At 34.6% G+C, this 22,902-nt stretch overlaps 2 protein-coding genes across 3 annotated transcripts; both read right to left on the bottom strand.

The window, feature by feature from the left end:
* Positions 1–1,576: 1,576 nt before the first annotated feature.
* On the bottom strand, positions 1,577–5,850 carry LOC104095555 (benzaldehyde dehydrogenase, mitochondrial-like). The gene is made up of 12 exons (XM_070193776.1): positions 5,639–5,850; positions 5,502–5,514; positions 4,866–5,023; positions 4,606–4,748; positions 4,129–4,282; positions 3,789–4,018; positions 3,453–3,539; positions 2,863–3,036; positions 2,649–2,786; positions 2,250–2,387; positions 2,080–2,141; positions 1,577–1,995 (listed from the first exon to the last, which is right to left on the bottom strand). Exons 1-12 carry the CDS (start codon positions 5,700–5,702, stop codon positions 1,722–1,724), a joined length of 1,635 nt encoding a protein of 544 aa, XP_070049877.1. The 5' UTR covers positions 5,703–5,850; the 3' UTR covers positions 1,577–1,721.
* Positions 5,851–6,408: 558 nt separating this feature from the next.
* LOC104095544 (cyclic nucleotide-gated ion channel 18) lies at positions 6,409–12,014 on the bottom strand. 2 transcript variants are annotated; one of them, XM_009601691.4, is made up of 7 exons: positions 11,875–12,014; positions 11,252–11,789; positions 10,534–10,746; positions 10,111–10,424; positions 8,706–8,817; positions 7,808–8,044; positions 6,409–7,316 (listed from the first exon to the last, which is right to left on the bottom strand). In XM_009601691.4, exons 2-7 carry the CDS (start codon positions 11,723–11,725, stop codon positions 6,555–6,557), a joined length of 2,112 nt encoding a protein of 703 aa, XP_009599986.1. In that variant the 5' UTR covers positions 11,726–11,789; positions 11,875–12,014; the 3' UTR covers positions 6,409–6,554. The 2 variants fall into 2 exon arrangements, with proteins under 2 accessions (XP_009599986.1, XP_009599987.1); XM_009601692.4 differs by having other exon boundaries at positions 11,901–11,922.
* Positions 12,015–22,902: the final 10,888 nt, after the last annotated feature.

Below are 22,902 nucleotides of genomic sequence, written 5' to 3'. Positions count from 1 at the left end.
TGGGAATGAGAGCAAATGAAACAGGGCAGTTAGACCTGAATTCGACTCAGCAGACAAACTGCTTGACTAAGATTAATGAAGAAGGAAATGGGATAGTTGTATTTAGTTGTGGGATTGAGATACTAACAAGAGGTGGTGGCAGCTGCTCAGATTTCTCTGTTAATGATGCTAACATGAAGTTAGCAGACAAACTCAGAAGTTTGACTAATAACTGTCAATTTTACCAAGGGGGTCAGTCGTGTCAGTCCTGTATAAATAGCTGGAAAAATATAAAGGAAATGAACTCAGAAAATGACAAGTACATGAAGGTTCAATCAGATATATGTAGGTTTGCAGTTTTGGTAACACTTACAAGTACAAGAATTTGACAAGTAGATGCATCTGATAAGAAATTTGGTAATGTTCCTCACCAGATAAATAACTTAGATCCTTCTCACTTTTTTATGCCTTCCCTCTATTGTGTAATGGCGATAAATGAGATTAGCTTTGTGGAAACAGCAAATGATAGAGTACTATTCCTGGACACAAAGGCTTGAGATTGCAATAGATAGATAGTACTAAGGGACTCATGTTTCTTCACACCTACCATGAAGGAAGTATAATCCACCGTGATATAAAGGTAAAAAATGGTCACCAATATACTTCAAAGGTCTGAACTTTGGACATTCTTGAATAGATAACTAAATCGCTTACTTACCTTAATTCCACAGCCTACAAATATACTCCTTGGACAGAATTTTGAAGCTAAGCTGTCTGATTTCGGATTGTCCAAGGTGATAGACATTGATGAATCCTACATGATCTCAGAAGTGAGAGGCACTTTTGGTTATGTCGATCCTGAATATGAAACGAATCATTGTGCAAATTCAGCAGGTGATGTATACAGTTTGGGAATAGTACTTCTGCAGATCCTCTCTGGGAGGAAAGTTATCAATATGAACATGGAGCATCCAACAACATTGGACAAAATTGTAAACAACTATCCCTTTTCATGAATGTGTCATTAATTAATCGTAAAAAAATAACCGGATGTTGATAAACACCTGTCATTTCAGGCGAGATTGCTAATGAGGGAAAGACGGGCAATGGAATTTGTTGATCCAAAACTTTATGGAGATTACTCAACAGAGGCTTTCCAGCTCACATTGGAGTTAGCTATTTCATGCATTGAACCAAAGCAAAATAGACCCTCCATTGAGAAAGTTGTTGACAAGCTGGAAGATGCACTAGCTATAACAGCAAGCAAACATGTTAGATGGTTAGAAAAATTTGAAAATTCATGAGTCGTACAAAGGCAAACGATCTCACAAAAAACTGTATTTCACATCTTATCTACGAAGTATAAAAAAAAGATCTCATGAAAACAGGATTGCATGTTGTATTAGGCCAGCCAAAGTATACAAAAGAAATACAAAAACAAATATTGCATGTTGCATCTTATCCAAATAAGTATACAAGCGACCTTAAAAAAGATTGTATGTTGCAAAATATCTACAAAAGTGCCACCACAAAACAGAAAAGAAAAGAAAAAGGAACTTTACACAAATCGTCGATTAAATTTACTGTTTACTTTTCTAGCTGATATACATATATTATACACTAATTATACATGGTTATTCACATATTATACATGGATTATACATATATTACAACATCCGCCAGCAATTTTTAATTTAAGCGGTTGGGTGGGCGGCTGTTTAGGTTAATTCTTCAAAAGAAAACTACATCCATGCTGGATTCTTCAGAGAGGTAACAACAGCTTTGACTTGCAAGTAGTTATTGAGGCTGTAGACTCCCTTTTCTCTTCCATGTCCACTCATCCTATACCCGCCAAAGGGAATGGCAGCATCAAATATGTTAAAGCAGTTAACCCACACCGTCCCAACTCTAAGTGCTCGAGTTATTGTATTGGCTACGTCAATGTTCCGGGTGAATACACCAGCCGCCAAACCATAATGTGTCGAGTTTGCCCTTCGAATGACCTCTTCAAGATCCCTGAATGTTTCAAAGTCAGGTTCAGAATTGATAAATGAAATACAGGCACAGCTAGAGAACGTAAAGATGGAAATGTAATCTCACTTGAATTTCAAGAGGGACTGTACTGGTCCAAATATCTCATCTTTGGCAATCAGCATGTTGTCCTAAATAGTTGAAAAATAATTTTAAACTAAACCATTAGATGCCATCACTATCATATTCGTCTTTTTAATTTATGTATGTATATATCTTATGGGCAATGGCAGTTGTACCTGGACATTTGAGAAGACAGTAGGTTGGACATAGAATCCCTTGGAACCCAATTTATCCCCTCCAGACTCGAGAGTAGCCCCGCTTTCAATACCAGACTTTATGTACTTAAGTATCTTCTCATACTGCTCGGTATCAATCTATTCATACAAGAAAAGGCCACGTTACAGCTACTTCAGAAATGCAAATAAAAGATCACAATTACTATTATCCTATGCTAGAACTTCGTGATTTAGGTTTATATGTAAGATGATGAAAAGGAAATAACAAAGGTACCAATGACACACTCTTTCCCTGAAAAGTTGGCTACTTCACATTGGTAAAGATATATTATTCCTTTCCTTAAGAGGGTAAAGCATTTATTAAATCATTCTCATTTTTTATTACAGGAAGAATAGTACCTGAGGACCTTGTTCAATTCCCTTCTTGAAAGGGTCGCCAACTACACGTTTTAAAGCACGGGCCTTGGCTTTCTCTACAAATTCATCATAAACTCTTTCATGCACAAATGTCCGAGATCCAGCGCAGCAACATTGTCCCTGCAAATATTTGAAAACTATGTTTTCCGGTGCAAGCACCAGGGGTCGCAATTTTCGGAGGGTGGAATACTGATACCTGATTAAAGAAAACCGCAGAATGAGCCAACTCAACAGCTTTATCAATGTCCGCATCTTCACAAATGATGAAAGGAGATTTTCCTCCGAGTTCCAAAGTCACTGGCTTTAGGTTGCTCTTTGCAGCTGCACTTAGTACAGCTTGACCAGTTTCTGTGGACCCTGTAAAAGCAAGCTGTAGACACAAAAATGAGTGATGTAGAGATACATTGCATTTTGGGCATCACAGATAAATATAAAAAATTCTGAAAAAACGACAACATAATATGCAAATTTCAGAAGCTGTTTAAAGTGAAGAAAACAGAAGATGTCAGTTCTCCTTCATTCTCCCTCACCTATTCCCGAATATTCATTAAAATAACTTTACACATCACAACAATATCAACAAAAGTGAGCATGAAATACAAAAGCTGAAAGGACATCAGGATGCATAACCTCTTCTTGTTGAGTTAGAAGCAAAAGATATAATTTTCTTCATTTACCCTACATGTGGATTGAACTGTCTAGCGCGAAGCTATAATCAAGGTTCTGTTTCCCTTCATTAGTATATTATATGCAATTTCAGGAACAAAGCCAACAACTTAAAAATACCTTATCGACATCCATATGACTGGCAAGAGCTGCACCTGCACTACCAAAGCCAGGTATGACATTCAAGACTCCAGGGGGAAGTCCAACCTGTCAAATGGTTTGAAGCACAAAAACAATGCTATCATCTTTTATAGATGGAGAATATCTTCACGTAGAGCTGCACCAACAGTGGGAAAGTTTTCACTTATAGATGTGAAACTACTGAATTTGTAAACAAATAGATCAAAATGAACTCAATGACAGTACGACTGCATATTCTTTAGAATTATAACTTAAAAGGTTCTGTGACAACAAGACCAAGTGCAGACCAAATGTACAGTTATCGTAGGTACATACCTCGTGGAATAACTTTGACACGTAGAGGGCAGAGAGTGGGGTCTGTTCTGCAGGTTTTAGTACAACAGTATTACCACAAGCGAGTGCAGGGCCAACTTTCCAAGCAAACATTAATAGAGAAAAATTCCACGGTATTATCTGCCCCGCAACACCAATCGGCTCATGCAAGATCTGAACATGGTGCAAACTGTCAGCAGGAGCTGTAAGACCATGAATTTTATCAGCCCAACCTGAAAAAGAATGTACATGAAAAACTTGGAAAAGTATTCGGGTGATTTCAGCAAACATTAGAATTTTACAATCAACAGGAAAAATATAACGCCATTTAAATTTTCTTAACCAGCATAGTATCTGAAAAGACGTAAAAGCATTGGTATTTCTTCATTTGCAGCTTGTTCGTAAGGTTTTCCGTTGTCATAAGTCTCAAGCTCTGCAAGTTCATCACTGTGCTTCTCAAGCAAATCAGCAAAACGCAACATTATACATGATCTTTCCTGGAAAAAAAATGATTCATTAAACAAATTATTATGCTTAAGTAAGAGAAGGCGTTTAAACAAGCAGCAACTGTCGGCAAAGGTGGATGGACAATAGATTTAATTGGTATAACTGAACCCGTCATGTTCGATACAGAACATGGATAGATATTTGAAAATTTACTAAAATGTTAGCAAATATAAAATTTTGCCCAAAATTTCAGAAGCTCAATGCGCCAAATAGTGTTGAACACATCAAATTTAAATACTGAATCCGCCTTTGTCTGTTGGGAGCAAGGAAGAGGATCGAGAAAGATAAGAAGGCTCAGTTACTGTATGTGTACATAAGCAGACATTTTAGGCCATGGTCCTTCATCAAATGCTTTACGAGCAGCAGAGACTGCACGGTTGACATCTTCAGTGTCAGCCTCCGCAACCATAGTAATGACATCCCCTGTCCTGGGGTCATATGTAGGAAACATCTTTCCTGAAGACATAGTATTCTCCATGTTACTCTTGAAGTTCATGACATGTTTATCGAATGGAGCAGAAGCAACTTTAGAAGAACAGTAAAAAAGAAAGAATTAAGGGATGAAAGGTCAACCTGAGGCTGCATCTACAAACTGTCCATTAATTAGAAGCTGCTTATATTTAACCTCAACAGGTGGAGTGATTGGCTCTTCATGCACCACGGCGCTACTAAAACTTCTGATACCATTTTTCGAGTACTCAAAGTATCTACCTTTAGATTGAAATCGCAAACTTACAAATCAGGAAGGGATAAAAGAGTAAATGAAAACATTAGTGTCTCAAACAAATCAAGCGGATGAATTTAAGTCACGATTAGCTTGTTTAATCATCACGATTCTAAAAACCAAGGTGAAAGTAACTCTTTTGGTCAGAAATGGACTACTCCTTTGTTCCATTTTCAGTCAAAAAATTGATTCCTTTGGATATCTAGAAACTCTTTAATCTTAAGATTTCTGTTTTATCGCTATAGGAAAGTAATCTAATAGGAATTGACACGGCATGACCACATGTACTTTTGGTATATTATAGGAGTATATACTACTATACATTTAGCTTATTGGTCAAAGACACATATAAGATCAAGAGTCTAACTTCTAGACATTAAGAGTATAACATGATTTTTATACTATCATATCATTTAAAAGATAACTACACGTAATTATTCGTAATTAATAAATAAAGTTAGCTACTTAAAAATACTAAGACAGACAACTTGCTAATTGCTAAAATAGGTTACGTTACACATAAAAGTGTAGATAAGTTAGATACTGAAATCAAATGGAGGCAATACTAATCAAGATCCGTCAAAATTACTTTGTGCAGAAACAAAGGTAAGAGGTATATTACCTGAAGTGCGAAAAGAAGGAAGAAAGGATGAAGCCAACAGAGAAGAGAACCGTTGAGTAGCCATATCATGCAACTGGCAGCAAGAGATCACTTAAAATTTGCTGATGAATTCACAAGTAGAAGGGGATAAGCACAGTTTAAGAAATTGGGGCATAGACAAAATTCGCTGAGAAAAATGCGTTGCGCGCGCATGCAAAGGAGCGATGTGGCAATTGAAAGTGTAAGGCAGTGTCTCTGTGGCAAACTAGTTAGTAGTTAAACGTAATCCAATTGCACAGATGCTCTTATCTGTTTTTTTGACGGATTAATTTAAATTTTGTGCCGCGTAAAATTTATCACAACATAAGTGCTTTACATCAGAATTTTTTTGTTCCAGCTCAAATGCTAATTAAGGGTAGCTGATTGGTGGTTAATATTCTTACATATGATTGTTCTTTCTGTTCCGTTTTACTTTTTTAACATACATTATTTTCTCCTTTTTATTTGTCTTTCATATTCTTTCAGTTTATGCTCTTTTTTAAAATAATGAAGAGGAAAATGGTTGAACTTTTTCTTTCTCCTTCCTGGCAGAGAAAGAGACCAACTTTTTGGCGGTACATTTTTTTCTGCACCAAACAAACAAGAGAAATTATTTTTCATTTGAAAAGAAAAAAAGAAACTATTTTTTGGGTGAAGTGGAGTTGTTCTGTTAAAATAATTCCATAAACTAATCTAGTTTGACCACCTAATCTGTAGCTTTATCATCTGTCACAAATTTAGGCACAAGCAAGTACAAAAGAAGGTTGTATTTCACATGATTGTAAAAGGAATATTGTAGTCAAAATTGACAAAGGCCTATGGCTCCTGAAATTTACAAAAACAAAAAGTGTACTAGCTTTCAGTAAAGCTGGGTGTTCTAACTAATTAATTAATGTCTTCATTCTGCAGAAAAATCAGGCTCATCTGGCTTAAACAACTTGGGCATCTTTAAGCTGGAAGAAGAATCAGTCATCTGAATCTTCTGTTCTATTCCTCTTCTCGTATTAGTAGCAAATCTTTTAGCCAAAATTGTAGCTCCAAGTTGTTGGGAACTATGAGCACTGCCTACTAATGGTTGCTCAAGACCAACATCTTCAAAAGCCTCATAATTTTGATCATAGTTGAAGTTACCCTCGTTGTTAGGATCTTGATTATAGTAATAGCTCTCTTGTAAAGCCAATTCAGTTTCCATCTTTTTCTTCCTATACCTTCTCCATGCAGCCTGTATTAAGCAAGCACCCCATGTTCTCCACTGTTGAGAATAATACCTGAATGCATGTTGTAGCTTCTTACTGTGAAGACGTTTAAACTGAACCGCGAAAAACTTCAGGTCTTCAGCTCGAAGTGCAAATGCTTCAACTTCAGAAAGTGTTCTCGCAGTTCGAGTTGAAGAAGGCAATTGCGTTGAATTAGGAACTAAGGCCCATGTCAGCAATTCTTCACCACAGAAATCACCAGGTCTAAGAGTGATAGAATTGAAGAATCCAGATCTTCCCCCATTTGTCGTGGAGCTCTCTAGTTGTCCCCTGATGATAAAGAGCATCTCATTTACTGGATCACCTTCTCGAACAATATAAGTACCCTTTATGCTTAGGGATGACACTAAACGTTCACAAATTGCATCAAGCAGCTGGTCGTCCATTTGTGCAAAAAATGGAACCTGCATAGACAGGAGATTTTGGGATCTCTAAAGCTTAGCAAACAGAAGTGGCTAGCTTAGGTATTTACAGAGTAGGAACACAAGTACAAGTAAGTGACTGAATGCAATACAAAATGTAAGGCACATCACAAGTCAAAGTTTAGTTGATGATTATAGAGATAAAATTATTTTCGTTATTCATTCACTAATACTAGTAATGTTTTTTATAGGTAACATTCATTAGTACAAATGCATTTCTTTTGCTCAATTCGTTTATATTTGTTTAACTTGTGGCCAAATGTTTTCTGTCTACAGCTCTTTTCCTTTATGTTTGCCTCCTGAAAGTGTTTCAATGCCAAGAGAAGTTAAATAGCGCAAACACCATATATCGGATGATCAGGTCATAACATATATATAAAGATCGTAATGGCATGGCCAACTTGTCATGATACTCCAATATAATGCACGAGTCTAGCAAAACAATGATCTATGATAGTGCAAGAAAGACATACTCGTCGAACAAGTTTAAGGCATAGGTGTCTTTGGATTTGACGACGAAGATCCAAAGGCAAAGATTGCAAGATGTCTTCTTCATTAACTCCTCTTGTAGCAAGCCATTTACATTGATCAAAACGGCGAACACGTTCTTGCAAGTCTTCAGGCAACTGTCGGTGCCTCATCCATTCTTCTATATCTCTTTTTCTAATTCTCCATTCCTCAATTTTTACGGTCATAGATTGCAGATAAGTCTGAAAGGGAAGAAACTCGTAAGTGTATCAAGGACAAAGAAGCATGTACTATACTAGATGAAACAAATGAAAAATGATAGCTCAAATTTTAAGCAAGTCTTACCAATCACCTACAAATCTAAGCATAATTTAAGAATAGATATCACTGTACCCAATTCAACTCAGAATTAATGTTGATTACTGGTTATACTACTAATGCCGATGAACCTAAGCTGCTTATTATATGAGAATTTTAGGAAACAGATCTTGAGTAATGGCACATAGCAGACATATTAACTTGAACTAGAAAAATTGGAGTTATGTCAGTCACCTTTACGTTGTGATAAATCACCTCTAGAGCAATATTAAGCATGATAGGACTGTCGAATGAGACATTGTTACTCTTGAAAGAACTAAATTTCCAACTCTGTGAATATTTCATGTTGCTGATAATTAACACGAAATTATATAAATCAACTATCACAAATTAACAATGTCTTATTCAACAGTCCTATCATGCTTAACATTGTTCTAGAGGTGAATCATCAGAACAACGTTAAGGTGACTGACATAACATGTATTCGAAATCAACGATGTACATAAACCATGATGAAATGGCTTCAGCTAACTGCACAAGGTGATAATAATGATCTATTCTGACATATTATCATCAAAATTTTACCTGCATGTTTCCAATAAGCTGTGCAAAGAGAACTAAGCCAATGATGCATAAGGAAATGCTGAATAATGTTTCGCCAATATAAGTGCTAGTATTCAAATTCTGCCCATATGAACTGCAAGACAGCATTTGTAAAGACAAAAATAAGATTCTCTAACCTGAAAAAAGATCTGAAAAGATTTGATGGTATCCTAAGCAACAAAGGAGACAAGAAATTCATTTTCATGAAATCAGTTATGAAAAATGAATAGAATCCTTCATTGTGATTGACAAAATACGGAGTAGTCAACAAGATCCAAGACAGAGCCTCTAGAGGATCTCTATGGAGTAGCAGGGAACATACTTTATAATTTACAATGATTAATAGCACTGGAAGTTTTTGCCAAAATTAAGTAGCCGAGATAGACAATGGTGAATATTTGTGAAATCATAGTTCAACTCTGAGCTGCCTGACGAACTAGCCAAACAGAAGAGACTGGGTACCAAACAGATAGAGTGACTTGCATATTCAGGATGCAGACCTAAACCCAAAGGGTCCTTTAAAAGTCAGGCTAATGTTTATAAATACAATCAGTTTGTATAAACTGTACTACATAGCAGCTAAACAGAAAAAATATACTCCCTCGAGTTCCATTTTATATGACATTCTTTCCAATTTAGTCCATTCCAAGAAGATTGACACCTTTCGATATATGGAAGTCTTTAATTCTAATGCTCCCATATTACCATACCATTATAGGAATTAATGACAAGGCACTAAGACCATAAAATATAAAAATATTTTTGGTATGTTACATACCAGTATTTTTGGTGTGGGATAATATTGGGTATGTTGTTGTTGTTGTACATATATTTAGCATGTGTAAATAGTTTTTCTTTCTTTCTTAAATTACTTCTTGACTAGTCAAATACTGTCACATAAATGAAATGGAAGGACTATATCAGAATAAGACTATGTATCTTAAGTTACACCCAAGCCAAAAAGGGGGAACAACTTTGAGAAGCCAACCTCCAAGTATAATCACCACTACCACTGAATATGCAAAACTAAGCTAGCCATCAATTATAAGCACCAACACCATTGAATATGCAAAACTAAGCCAAACTTCAAGTATAATCACCACTACCACTGAATATGCAAAACTAAGCCAGCTTTCAATTATAATCACCGACACCATTGAATATGCAAAACTAAGCCAACCTTCAATTATAATCAGCAAGACCATTGAATATGCAAAACTAAGCTAACCTTCAGTTATAATCATCAACACCATTGAATATGCAAAACTAAGCCAACCTTCAATTATAGTCAGCAACACCATTGAATTGCAAAACTAAGGAGGAAAAGACAAAAGAGACATAAAGGGAGCGAAGAAGAAAAGTAAGTTTGCAGTTTAAGAAACCAAACCTCAAATTTCTTAGACCCCACCAAAGACAGTATAAATATTTCTCCATGAATGTTGATGAAGCCACTTCATTAGTAAAGGCGTCAGCGAAAATTCCAAACTTAAAACCAGAATCTTCATCATTTATAGCATCACATTTTACAAGCACTTGCGTGCTGTTTCGCCAATAATCGCGTACATATGTATCCGTATCACTTGTACAATCTAAGAAATCAGGCACGCACGGTGGAACTGCATCACGTTCCTTCTTACATTCATTCGACCAGCAAGAGTACTGTCTTCCTATAGATGCCACATACCACGAAGCTCCTGCCACCTGCTCAGAAAGCAGAAGAAAACGCACACAACTCGCAAGTCAGGTGATTTCTAGTTTGTGTCTTCTGATACCAAATTCCAAAATGAAAGAGAGGGGCATGAATGTTTACATGACTGGCTAACATGAAAAGAAGGAGATTGTAAGCTGCTCCTGCCCAAGCTGTTTTAGCAATAAAACCTGTAGTTTTGATAATCTGCTGATTTAACGGAAAAATAACGAACAACCTTGGCACGTATTGGATGAGAACGATAAGAGCAAGAGTACTTTTGGAGTGACCAGATCCATTTCTTTTAGCTGCGGGTATTACATATTTAATGACAATCTGCAAGAGGTAAAGAGAAAAAAATGAAAAGAAGAATAATAGCAGTACTAAAATTGAATGTTCATGGTGATTATTCCAATTAAAAAACAAATAATTGTGTCCATGCCTCAAAAGATAAGATTGTGATGGCTCCTCAAGAAATCTGAAACATTGCTGCGTTTATAATTTATGAAAGACATTCTGATTACAACTTTCAAAAATTCAAATTTGGTACTTCCTCTATCCCAATTTATGTGGCATGCTATCGCGACACAAATGTCTTATCACTTGTATTAAATGACAAGTTTCAGAAGTATTTCTTTCTTAATCTTCGTGCTTGTTAAACAATAAGCAAAAATTAGGACGAAGGGAGTAACTTATTCAGATTTAATCATGACGTGATGTTTTCCCATACAATTGACATTTTAAACATTAATTCACTATTTTCTTCCACAATCACTATTTTAATAAAGTCAAATTATAGCATTAAATTTTGTGTCAAGTCAAATAAAGTATAAACACTTACTTGAGGCAGGGGAAGCGCGGCAGTAAAATCAACAATTAAATCAGTCTTGAGGTACCGAATCGCAATTTCTTTGGCATCCATAACAAGCTCACCCCGGCCAAAAACCCTCGAGCTGGGAGCCACAAAAGCCGTTCGAAACTTCATAATAATATGTAGGAAGTAAAAAACATCCGTAAGAGTACGATAGATGGTAATTTGTGTGGCCGCTTCGTCATCAGTGGCCATACAAGCGTTTTCGCTGACGTAAGGGATGTAAAAGTAAAGAGGATCGATGAAAAGAGAGATTAAACACGTGATGAGGAACACGTAGTTCCAGCGATTGACAATGTCGCTGTTTGGATCGAGAATACAGTGGCGCCATAAGCGGTTGATCAATTGAGGTTCGTCGGTTGAAGAGGAGATTAACGATTTGGTCTTCAGCGATTGCTTGAAATGGCGGAGGTGAGACGCCGGCGTTTCGAATATTCTAGTCATCTTCCATGGCGGAGTCCGATATCATTATCGGATTCCGGAAGATAATCCACAAAAATTAATATCTCTGTAAAAGAGGGGGAAAAAAACAAATTAAACAAACTTAGGGAAATAGAATTAACAAATGGATGCATATCAAGATGTGCGTGCACCTATTAATTTTAAATTATGGATCCACCTCTGAGTGATGATTGTGTATATAGTGATAATGTGAATGGTGAATACAATTAGGGCTAGAAAATGAAGGAAACGAATCAAGAGAAAAGGAAAACCAAATGAGGAGTGTTTCTTCAGGAGTGAAGCGCGAAGGTGCTTGATTAAAGCTTCATTCACCGCCATTGAAATTTCTGTGGGGAAAACCGAGGAGTTCGGAAGTTTGTATATCCATGGAAGAACGCGGGAAATTAGAGAGGAGATTGGTACATACTGAAATGGGCTTACTAGTGCGAGTACGGTATGGCCCAGGCCCAATTTGGATTCTTTTCTTTTAGGAATTTTTTTTCCTTCCCATATAATATTTGAAACTTATTTATCAAAATTATCCTAATTTTGTGTATTACTCGCCCTAAACAATGATTACTTATAAATTATATACATTCCACCTTAAAAGACTCACAATCCATTATTAGTATCTTAAATTAAAAAATTCATTGCTTGGAAAAAGGCATAACTGAAGGGAACAATGGTGTTAACCACCTTTCCCTTCCCTCATCAACTATATTTTTTTAAAAAGAAAAGAAAAGAAAGCAAACAGACGGGAGAGTACAAAATAAGCAATACTTCTAAGCAAATATCACCTTAATTGTTCTTTCTTTAAAATCTTTTTTATAGACAAGCATATTGTCTGAATTTTGGAAACAAAAGAAGAAAGAAAACTGCTTCAGCTAGTGCAATGATCGTGTAGCAATGTTAAGATGTAGATAAGTGAAGCTGAAAATATTTAAATAATTTCTCTAATAATTTTGACGAAAATCCCATCTCATTAGAATATAGTTTGATATCTTCTGTCACTTATCCATAAATAAAATACATATATCATATTATGCTTCTCATAAGAAAATATTTGATGGCAAACAGGACAGAAAAGGAGGACCCTCTTAATTTACCAACAAAAGAAATCAACTGACTTCTATAAGCTATGGCAAAAGTGGGCACAAGGTTAATAAGAAAAAGAAATAAAAGAAAACTAAAACACAACCTATTAAGTGGGGGCTTCTTTCATGACAACACAAGCCCCAGTTTACAAAAATCAATGCCTCTAATCAACACATCCTATTTCAAGAAAAGAATAATGCATTGTACAACATCATACAAATTAAAAATAAATTTCATAGAAATTTAATACAAAATTTGATATATCTACAACAACATACATAATAAAAATATATTTCATACAACTAATTATACAATATACAACTTATTTATAATTTATCTACAACTTTTATACATCCGTCTTACCCAGTTAAATACAACTACAACATCATACAACTTAAATACAAATTTCATACAAATTTTATACAATATGTCTTTTGTATATTTGGTATATATTTTATATTTGATTTGTATATATTTTGTATGTGGTGTGTGCTTCTTCCTCTCTAAAATTCCAATTAAAACTCTCTCTTAATACAATTTTGATACATATCAACAACTTTATGTAAAAAAAGATAGTATTGATAACTTAAATATAAATTTTATACAACGATTCATACATTATACAACTATTTTTAAATTTTCATACAATATTCAAATAATAAAAAATATATAACTACAACATAATATAATTGACATACAATTATACTACAACTTTACTACAATTTCGTAAGTATATGGTATATCATGTGTTCTTCTTCTTCTTCTTCGTCTTCTTCGAGTTTCAATCTGAAATTCAGCCAAAATCAAGTCTAATCTTCACCAAACACCCTCAAAATTGAGATATAAACTCCAAATAATATTCCCAATTGTTTGCAACAACACTCAATCCAAACAAATAATAGTTTTTGAAAACCCAAATTTGAATTCAAAGTTTTTTAATGGCTGTCCATGGTGGAGAGTCAAACACCTTCGAAATTTATTGATTGACAACTTCAATTTGAACACCAATTGTGCAACATGAAAGAAAATTACTAAGTTAAAACTCTATAGTAAAACGATTGAAATCCATTGATGAATTTCATTAAAAATATATACAACATGAAAGGATAAAAAATAGAGAACATCAGAGGAAGAAAATTTGGGGAAAGAACAAAGAATGAGAGATTGAGAGATAGAGATAGAGAGACGGAGAGAGAGAGAGAGAGAGAGAGAGAGAGAGAGAGAGAGAGAGAGAGAGAGAGAGAGAGAATAAGGATGGGAAATAATTGATTCCTTATTCAATTCCTAATATAAATGGATACTTATTTAATTCCTAAAATGTATATAATTGGTAAATTGTATATGCATATGTAATTAAATTGAAACGTGAGTAGGGAGGGTAATAAAGTTTCAAATAGTATATATGAAGGTAAAAATCCCTTTACACACTATTTGAAACCTTATTACCCTCCCTACTCAAGTTTCAATTTAATTACATGGTCATATACGATTTACCAGTTATATACAAATACGTTTTAAATGAGTATCCCTTTATCTTAGGAATTGAATAAGGAATATCAGTTATTTTCTTATTCATTTATGCTTGCCCACTCTCTCTCTCTCCCTCTCTCTTTTCGTCTCTCTACTCTCCTTCTCTGTTTTTTCTCCCAATTTTTTTTTCATTTGATGTTCTCTATTTTTTTATGCTTCTTGTTGTATATAGTTTTAATAGAATTCATCAATGAATTTGAATCGTTTTAACTTAGCAATTTCCTTTCATGTTGCACAATTGGTGTTCAAATTGAAATTGTCAATCAATAAATTTTGAAGGTATTTGACTCTCCACCATTGATAGCCATTAAAAAGCTTTGAAGCTTTGAAATCGAATTTGGGTTTTCAAAAACCATTATTTGTTTGGATTGGGTGTTGTTGCAAACAATTGGGAAAATTATTTGGAGTTTATATCTCAGTTTTGAGGGTGTTTTGGTGAAGATTAGACGTGATTTCAGATTGAAACTTGATCATGCCCAACTCTAGTCCTAAAAAGGATAAGTGATCGCTGCAAATATAATCCGGTCTAAAAGTCCGGAGTCGAATCCAACTGAGAACTAAGGCTTAGCTATAGCTTTTTAATATCACTAAGAAGACAAATTTGAACAATTTTCTAAATTATAAAGATTGAGATTTATATTTCTAACGAATTAACTAGCAAATACTAGAAAGCGGTAAAATTATCAACTAACGAGACAAAGGGTTGGAGACTAAATTAAGGAGGTCTAGAGTTATGATTTCCCTAATTTCCGGAATCCTTCCAGCTATGTTCCCAACAATTTCGCCGATGTATTCTCTACTGATCGTGAGCACTTTAGGTGTTGTAATTCTCTCTCGAGCAACTACAATAATTTACTAGACACATTCTCTCGAACTACGCTGGTTGGCTTCATCGAACTGCTCACTATGACCACGTCAAGGCTTTGTTATTTCTAAACCTACCTTTAAACCCACTGTATTGATTTCTCACATACGTTAAGAGTGACGTTGTTCAACAACCATCTAAATATGTATCCTTTCTCAAGCAACACATAACAAATAGGCACAGTCAATCGATGGCCATTCAATCAACTGAAATAAATACGTAGTTGAATAAATAGATAAATTCAAAGGCTAAATTATATTAAAACATAACAAGAATTCATCCTACAAAAGGTTCCATCAAAACCCTAGATAACAAATTAGCTATTCATAATAGTATGCAAACTACAATACTAGAATTCATAACCAATAATAGAAATAGGAAGAAGGAAGTGAGAAACTTGTAGAAGAATTCTCCGCTTTGCTCCTAGTGTGTTCTTGCCTCCTTAGGTCGAAACCCGAGTCTCCTTAGCCTCCTTAGGTCTAAATTGTGTCAAAAATATGTCAAAAGTACTCAAAATACCATTTTTCCATGTATATATACCAAGTAGGGTCGGGCCCAAATAATTATACCTTCTCCTACACGAAAAAGGATACTTTTTCAGGTCAAGACGTCCGCGGCCGCGGATTCAACCGCGGATTTTGGCCAGTTTCTGCCTCACATCTGCGGCCAGTGCGCGACTGCACACTTGTCGCGCATATATCACCCTGTTCTATTTGGAATTTGAAAAAACGTAAAACGTGAAAATTGTTGCCCTTTGAATTAGCTTTTTAACCATATATTGTGGAGCTTAAGTGAAGTTGTGAGAGAAAAGTTATGTGCATTTTACTAGATAGTGCGCAATATGCCTACTCGATTCTTCGTTCGTTCCTAACTATCAAATTTGATCCCCGAACACGATCCCGACTTAATTCCTTGGGTTTTTACTCAGACTTCAAAGCTCCAAATCACTTGAATTCATTCCCTAACATCTGCATAGCTCGGAATCACTCCTACAAGGCATAAAACACACAATTAGTGAAAAACACTAGCGATTAAAGCTCAAACTCAATTAAAGTGCAGTAAATTAGAGTATAATAAGCGACTAAAATACGTAATTATAGCCTATCATCAATACTCCACACTTAAACCATTGTTCGTTCTCGAGCAATCAAACTACACTTTATATAGACACGACCTTTTTAAATAATTCTTCTAACTCATCACACTAAGAATACTTAAAATAGACAAAGCACAAAAGCGTAACATCTTCACCTCAAGATTTGACTTACAAGTACCACGCATTATTCACAACTCACCACTTACTCTAACATAGAGGTCATTGACATTACCTTTCCTTCATGAATTAAGTGCCCTCACGCAACAAAAGAGAGTAATTCCACACAATAAAATTTAAGAACACTTAGGAACTCAAGATAGAAAGAATTCACTCACTCTCAGAAATAACATTCATATGCCACAAAAGATGCACCATAGGCTTGCCCATAGTGTACTACTCTACTAATCGAGCTCATTCAGTCTAGGATCAAGTAGGACTTTATTTGGTTGTAATGTAGGCTGCGGGACGGGTAGAATATATTTAGATATAAGAGTAACTATACCTCCCTAAGCACTTTAATACATATACTTTAACATTCAAACCCCATACTTATGTCAAACCAAACTCCACATTCACATCAATGTATATTACCCCATACTTCTTTAAGCACAATTACATCAAGAGTCACCACTTATAAAGGAATAATTTTTTTTTTCACAGCAATACAACTATTTTTTTTCCTTTTCTTTCTTTTTCAATTCAAGTGGCTCTTACTTTTTCAAAACAGTGCACCTTTCTTTTTGTTTCATTAGTTCCACTCAAAAGCCAAACCATCCACCCAACACTTTAACTTTTACACAGTTCATAATAATTCAAGTGCTCATGAGAGGTTAAAAGGTTCAAATAGATGGTTAATTCAAACAAATAGGTAAGGCTTGTAATGTGGTTGCCAAAGAAATAGGATTGCAGACTCAAATGGGTTAACTGCGATATATAACAATTAGGCGGGTAAAATATATATATAGCTCAACAAAGAAACGCCTGTATCACTTCCAAGACTGAACAAAACTACTACTTTGCTTTGCAAACACCCGGGGCAAGTTCTAGGTATCAAATGTAATACACAGAATAACACCCAAATCTCACACACACATGGCACATAACTCACTCAGGATTGGATTCATCAAGACACTCTAGTCAAAGCAGTTAAGCAAATTTAAAATCATATAATTTAAGGCACTTATACAAGAGTCAAGATTTGAACCTAAGCGTTACAACCAAAGTACTCACTATTCTCAAGGCATAACAAAGGCAAGAGATATTGCTTCAATTCAAAGCACAACACAATAGCTCTTATTCCTAAAAAAAATAAAACTAGCTACACCCGGTTCTAACAAAACCCTTGGAAAAGAACCGCGGCATAAAGAAAAACCAAGGGGGAATTACTATACTACCTACCAAAAAAATCTTTTTGTCTTTTTCCTTTCGACTTAAATCCCTCAAGAAAAATATCTAATAGATCCATCGTCGAAAAAAGTCCAATTTTTTTTATTTTTGTAAAAATAAAAAAAAATATTCAATTAAACTAACACAACTAAAATAGCATGGAAAGTCACCTAAACAATCTCCTCACCCCACACTTAAAATTGTGCATTGTCCCCAATGCACACCCATACATACAAGAGGGTAAAAGAAACTCCCTGGAAGGCCAAAGGCCGACACATTAGCATCTCATGGGGTACTCAAACTTCTCCCAGGCCTGGTCTTTCGTGCGGGTACCTCACACTTAGTTCAAACCATCTGGTTTGTTGTTGTATTCTTCCAATGGCTTTGCATTCCATGCTCCTAAAAAATTAAAAATCGACACTACAAAAATAATACTATAATAAAAAAAATAAAAATAAAAAAAATAAAAAAAAATAAAATAAAATAAAGCTGGGTTGCCTCCCAACAAGTGCTTGATTTAACGTCATGGCACGACGAAAACTACTTTTTGTCTCCTCCTTGAACTTATGAATTGGACCCCAAGTTTTGATTATGCTCTATGATCATGCTCTTGGGGAAATACAAATTGTTGCGAGCCAAAAATTAAATGAATTCTCATCCACTTTTTGGCTCTCTACTGAGGAGTGTCACCTTGCCTAGACGGCCTAGAGAATTTCAAAATATAAGGCTCATTTACCTCTTCCCTGGACTGCTTTTTATGCTCGTAAAGATTCATTACCATTTCACCGTCTGAATATAATGTAGAGAAGTGTTTGGAATAAGGTCCAACGCGCTCAAATACATGAACTACAAGATTTTTGACATCCTCAACACCAATCACGCTAGAGTCAACTAAATTTATATCCTCAACTTCCTTGGTTGACTCTAGTATCTCTTCTACAACATCGATATCCTCAAAATCTAGTTCACTTGATTGTTGGTGTTCTACCCTGTCCTCCTCCCTTAGCACCTCAATTTTTGCATCTAATACAAGTTCTTTTTGGCTACTATCCACAATATCAGCTGGTTAAGCATTAAATGCTTCAACTAATTGACGCACTTGTGCCTCCAGGTTGCGAATAACTGCATCTTGCCTTTTTATGTGAAGTTGTTTCTCATTATTTTGCTCCACAAGGCACTTTAGAATATCATTGATCTCTTTCAGGTCATCATCCCTGGGTTCTTTGTTCCTATTAACTTCACAAGAAAAAGAAAAACCATCATAGTAAGGGGTTGGGGGAAGATAAGAAGTATAAGCACAACCATAAAAGTGACTATCTTGACCACCACACATATCACACACATTCCACACATAACATTGAGTTGGTGCACATAACTCGCTCTTGGGAATATTTTGATAATTTTGCAATGGGTGGCTTCCTCTATAATACGCATAAGGAAGATCAAAAGTATAATTACCGACATCAAAACTCTCATAATTCCAAGATACCATGTCTCTCAAGTCAAAAATAAAATTTTAAAAAAAAAATCAGATACAAGAAAATAAAAATAAAAGTTCAAACTTGCAACCTAGAAATATGTATACCTACAGCTACACCGTTAATTCCCAGGCAACGGTGCCAAAATTTGATCACGCCCAACTCTAATCTTAAAAAGGATAAGTTGTCGCTGCAAATATAATCCGGTCTAAAAGTCCGGAGTCGAATCCAACTGAGAACTAAGGCTTAGCTATAGCTTTTTAATATCACTAAGAAGATAAGTTTGAACAATTTTCTAAATTATAAAGATTGAGATTTATATTTCTAACGAATTAACTAGCAAATACTAGAAAGCGGTAAAATTATCAACTAACGAGATAAAGGGTTGGAGACTAAATTAAGGAGGTCTAGAGTTATGATTTTCCTAATTGCCGGAATCCTTCCAGCTATGTTCCAAACAATTTCGCCGATGTATTCTCTACTGATCGTGAGCACTTTAGGTGTTGTAATTCTCTCTCGAGCAACTACAACAATTTACTAGACACATTCTCTCGAACTACGCTGGTTGGCTTCATCGAACTGCTCACTATGACCACGTCAAGGCTTTGTTATTTCTAAACCTACCTTTAAACCCACTGTATTGATTTCTCACATACGTTAGGAGTGACGTTGTTCAACAACCACCTAAATATGTATCCTTTCTCAAGCAACACATAACAAATAGGCACAGTCAATCGATGGCCATTCAATCAACTGAAATAAATACGTAGTTGAACAAATAGATAAATTCAAAGGCTAAATTATATTAAAACATAACAAGAATTCATCCTAAAAAAGGTTCCATCAAAACCCTAGATAACAAATTAGCTATTCATAATAGTATGCATAACTACAATACTAGAATTCATAACCAATAATAGAAATAGGAAGAAGGAAGTGAGAAACTTGTAGAAGAATTCTCCGCCTTGCTCCTAGTGTGTTCTTGCCTCCTTAGGTCGAAACCCCAGTCTCCTTAGCCTCCTTAGGTCTAAATTGTGTCAAAAATATGTCAAAAGTACTCAAAATACTATTTTTCCATGTATATATACCAAGTAGGGTCGGGCCCAAATAATTATACCTTCTCCTACACGAAAAAGGATACTTTTCCTGGTCAGGACATCCGCGGCCGCGGATTTGGCCACGGATTTTGGCCAATTTCTGCCTCACATCCACGGCCAGTGCGCAGCCGCGCACTTGTCGCGCATGTTTTACCCTGTTCGGTTTGGAATTTGGAAAAACGTAAAACATGAAAGTTGTATCCCTTTGAATTAGATTTCCAACCATATATTGTGGAGCTCAAGTTATGTTTTGAGAGAAAAGTTATGTGCATTGTACTAGACAGTACGCAATATGCCTACTCGATTCTTCGTTCTTTCTTAACTATCAAATTTGATCCCCGAACACAATCCCGGCTTAATTCCTTAGGTTTTTACTTAGACTTCAAAGCTCCAAATCACTTGAATTCATTCCCTAACATCTACATAGTTCGGAATCACTCCTACAAAGCATAAAACACACAATTAGTGCAAAATACTAGCGATTAAAGCTCAAACTCAATTAAAGTGCAGTAAATTAGAGTGTAATAAGCGACTAAAATACGTAATTATAGCCTATCATCAAAACTCGAAGAAGAAGAAGAAGAAGAAGAAGAAGAAGAAGAAGAAGAAGAAGAAGAAGAAGAAGAAGAACACATGACATACAATATACTTACAAAATTATAGTAAAGTCGTATTATAATTGTATGTAAATTATATTGTGTTGTGGTTATATATATATATATTTGAATGTTGTATGAAAGTTGAAAAATAGTTGTATAGCGTATGAATCGTTGCATAAAATTTGTATTTAATTTATCAATACTATCCTTTTACATAAAGTTGTTGATATGTATCAAAATTGTATTAATAGAGTAAGTTTTTATTGGAATTTTAGAGAGGAAGAAGCACACACCACATACAAAATATATATACAAACCAGATACAAAATATACAAAAGACATATTATATAAAATTTGTATTTAAGTTGTATGATGTTGTAGTTATATTTAACTGGTAGAAATAATATATGAAAATTGTAGATAAGTTGTAAATAAGTTGTATAATATATAATTAGTTGTATAAATTTATTTTTACAAGGTATAAATCAGATACAAAATATACAAAAGACATATTGTATAAAATTTATATGAAAATTGTATTTAAGTTGTATGATATTATAGTTGTATTTAACTGGTTAGAAATAATGTATGAATGTTGTAGATAAGTTATAAATAATTTGTATAATATATAATTAGTTGTATGAAATTTATTTTTATTATATATGTTGTTGTAGATATTCAACTTTGCATTAAATTTGTACAAAATTTATTTTTAATTTGTATGTTAATGTACCATTTATTGTTCTTTTTCTCAGTTGATTTATTAAAGAAAGAAAAGTAGAGAAGATAGAGATTACTTTGATAATCTCTCAAAATGTAACTAGGGGCTTTAACCCTTCAACTTTACTCTATGCCCAATTTTTTTAGAAGGAGACAGTTTGATTTTAAAAAAAACGCCAAAACATAAAACCAAGACCCAAGAGGAAAATAGACTATGCAGAACTAACGGTTACATTTGATTGTCGGTTATGATTCAGAGCAGAGCGAACTTTTCGACTATTACATCAATTTGATTACTTCTTCTTTCTGCAGAATTTATTTCTTTTATATTTCAGAAACGATAGTTAGGATTTGAAATTTTGGCCGTATAACAATTGGGTATAATTAAAATCGTTGGATTAAGTGAAATGTTGCCTCAAATGCAATTGCGGGATCGAGAGAGGAGAGAAAAAAGGAAAGGGGTATAACTATATCCCTTGATTGAAGGCACTAATAGTGGATTTGAAGTCTTTTAAGGTGAAATGTATATAATTTTTAAGTAATCCTTGTTTGGGGCAGATAGTATATAAAATTAGAATAATTTTGATAAATAAGTTTTAAATATTGTATAGGAAAGAAAAAATCTCTTTTTCTTTTTCTCCCGAGTCCAGACCATTTTTTGTCATCCTTTATTCCTTTTTGAGTGAAATCCTTTGGCCAAAAAAGAAAAAGAAAAAGAAAAAGAAAGAGTTTTAAAATTTATATACTTCACAAGTCTGAAAAAAAAATAGTTTAAGTTATATATACCGTCCAGTTAAAAATTATAACATGCCTTACTTTATTATATATGTCACTTTTTTGTATCTGTATGGAAGAATTAGCTATAGATATCCTTTGAATGACCTAGTAGTGTAGAAATTTCTTACATTAATCACGTATAAAACAACAATAACAATAACATACCCAGTATATTTTTATGTGTGGGTTTGAGAGAATAGTGTGTATACAGACCTTATCCCGACCTTGTGCAGATAGAGAGCATGTTTCCAAGAGACTTTCAACTCAAACAAGCACAGTCAGAGCAATAAAACAAATTAAAATATAAAAATAGTAGAATCATAGGAAAAGAAATAGTAGCAACAATAAGATACTAACTGACCGAAGCATTAGCAACATCAGATAATACTAAAAATCTAAGAAAAAGACAAAATAAGAGTAATACTACAACTATCGGAATGGAAGGTAGTATGCTCTACTACTACTACTACTAACCTTCTACCCTAATCCTCAACCTTCACAATCTCCTATCAAGTATCAAGGGTAATGTCCTCAGTC

This window comes from Nicotiana tomentosiformis, chromosome 2, assembly GCF_000390325.3.
Source record: "Nicotiana tomentosiformis chromosome 2, ASM39032v3, whole genome shotgun sequence".
In the NCBI taxonomy this organism is placed as follows: Eukaryota; Viridiplantae; Streptophyta; class Magnoliopsida; order Solanales; family Solanaceae; genus Nicotiana; species Nicotiana tomentosiformis.
Note: the sequence above shows the minus strand (reverse complement) of the source record. Positions and strands in the feature narration are given on the sequence as shown.

Coding starts and splice junctions, on each gene's coding strand:
- LOC104095544 (XM_009601691.4), bottom strand. CDS start 11,725: ATGACTAGAATATTCGAAACGCCGGCGTCTCACCTCCGCCATTTCAAG. Junction 10,425..10,533: donor TTTTCATGTTAGCCAGTCAT/GTAAACATTCAT, acceptor CTTTCTGAGCAG/GTGGCAGGAGCTTCGTGGTA. Junction 8,045..8,705: donor AGCTTATTGGAAACATGCAG/GTAAAATTTTGA, acceptor CTTCCCTTTCAG/ACTTATCTGCAATCTATGAC.
- LOC104095555 (XM_070193776.1), bottom strand. CDS start 5,702: ATGGCTACTCAACGGTTCTCTTCTCTGTTGGCTTCATCCTTTCTTCCT. Junction 3,540..3,788: donor TGTCAAAGTTATTCCACGAG/GTATGTACCTAC, acceptor ACCATTTGACAG/GTTGGACTTCCCCCTGGAGT. Junction 2,787..2,862: donor CTGCGGTTTTCTTTAATCAG/GTATCAGTATTC, acceptor AAATATTTGCAG/GGACAATGTTGCTGCGCTGG.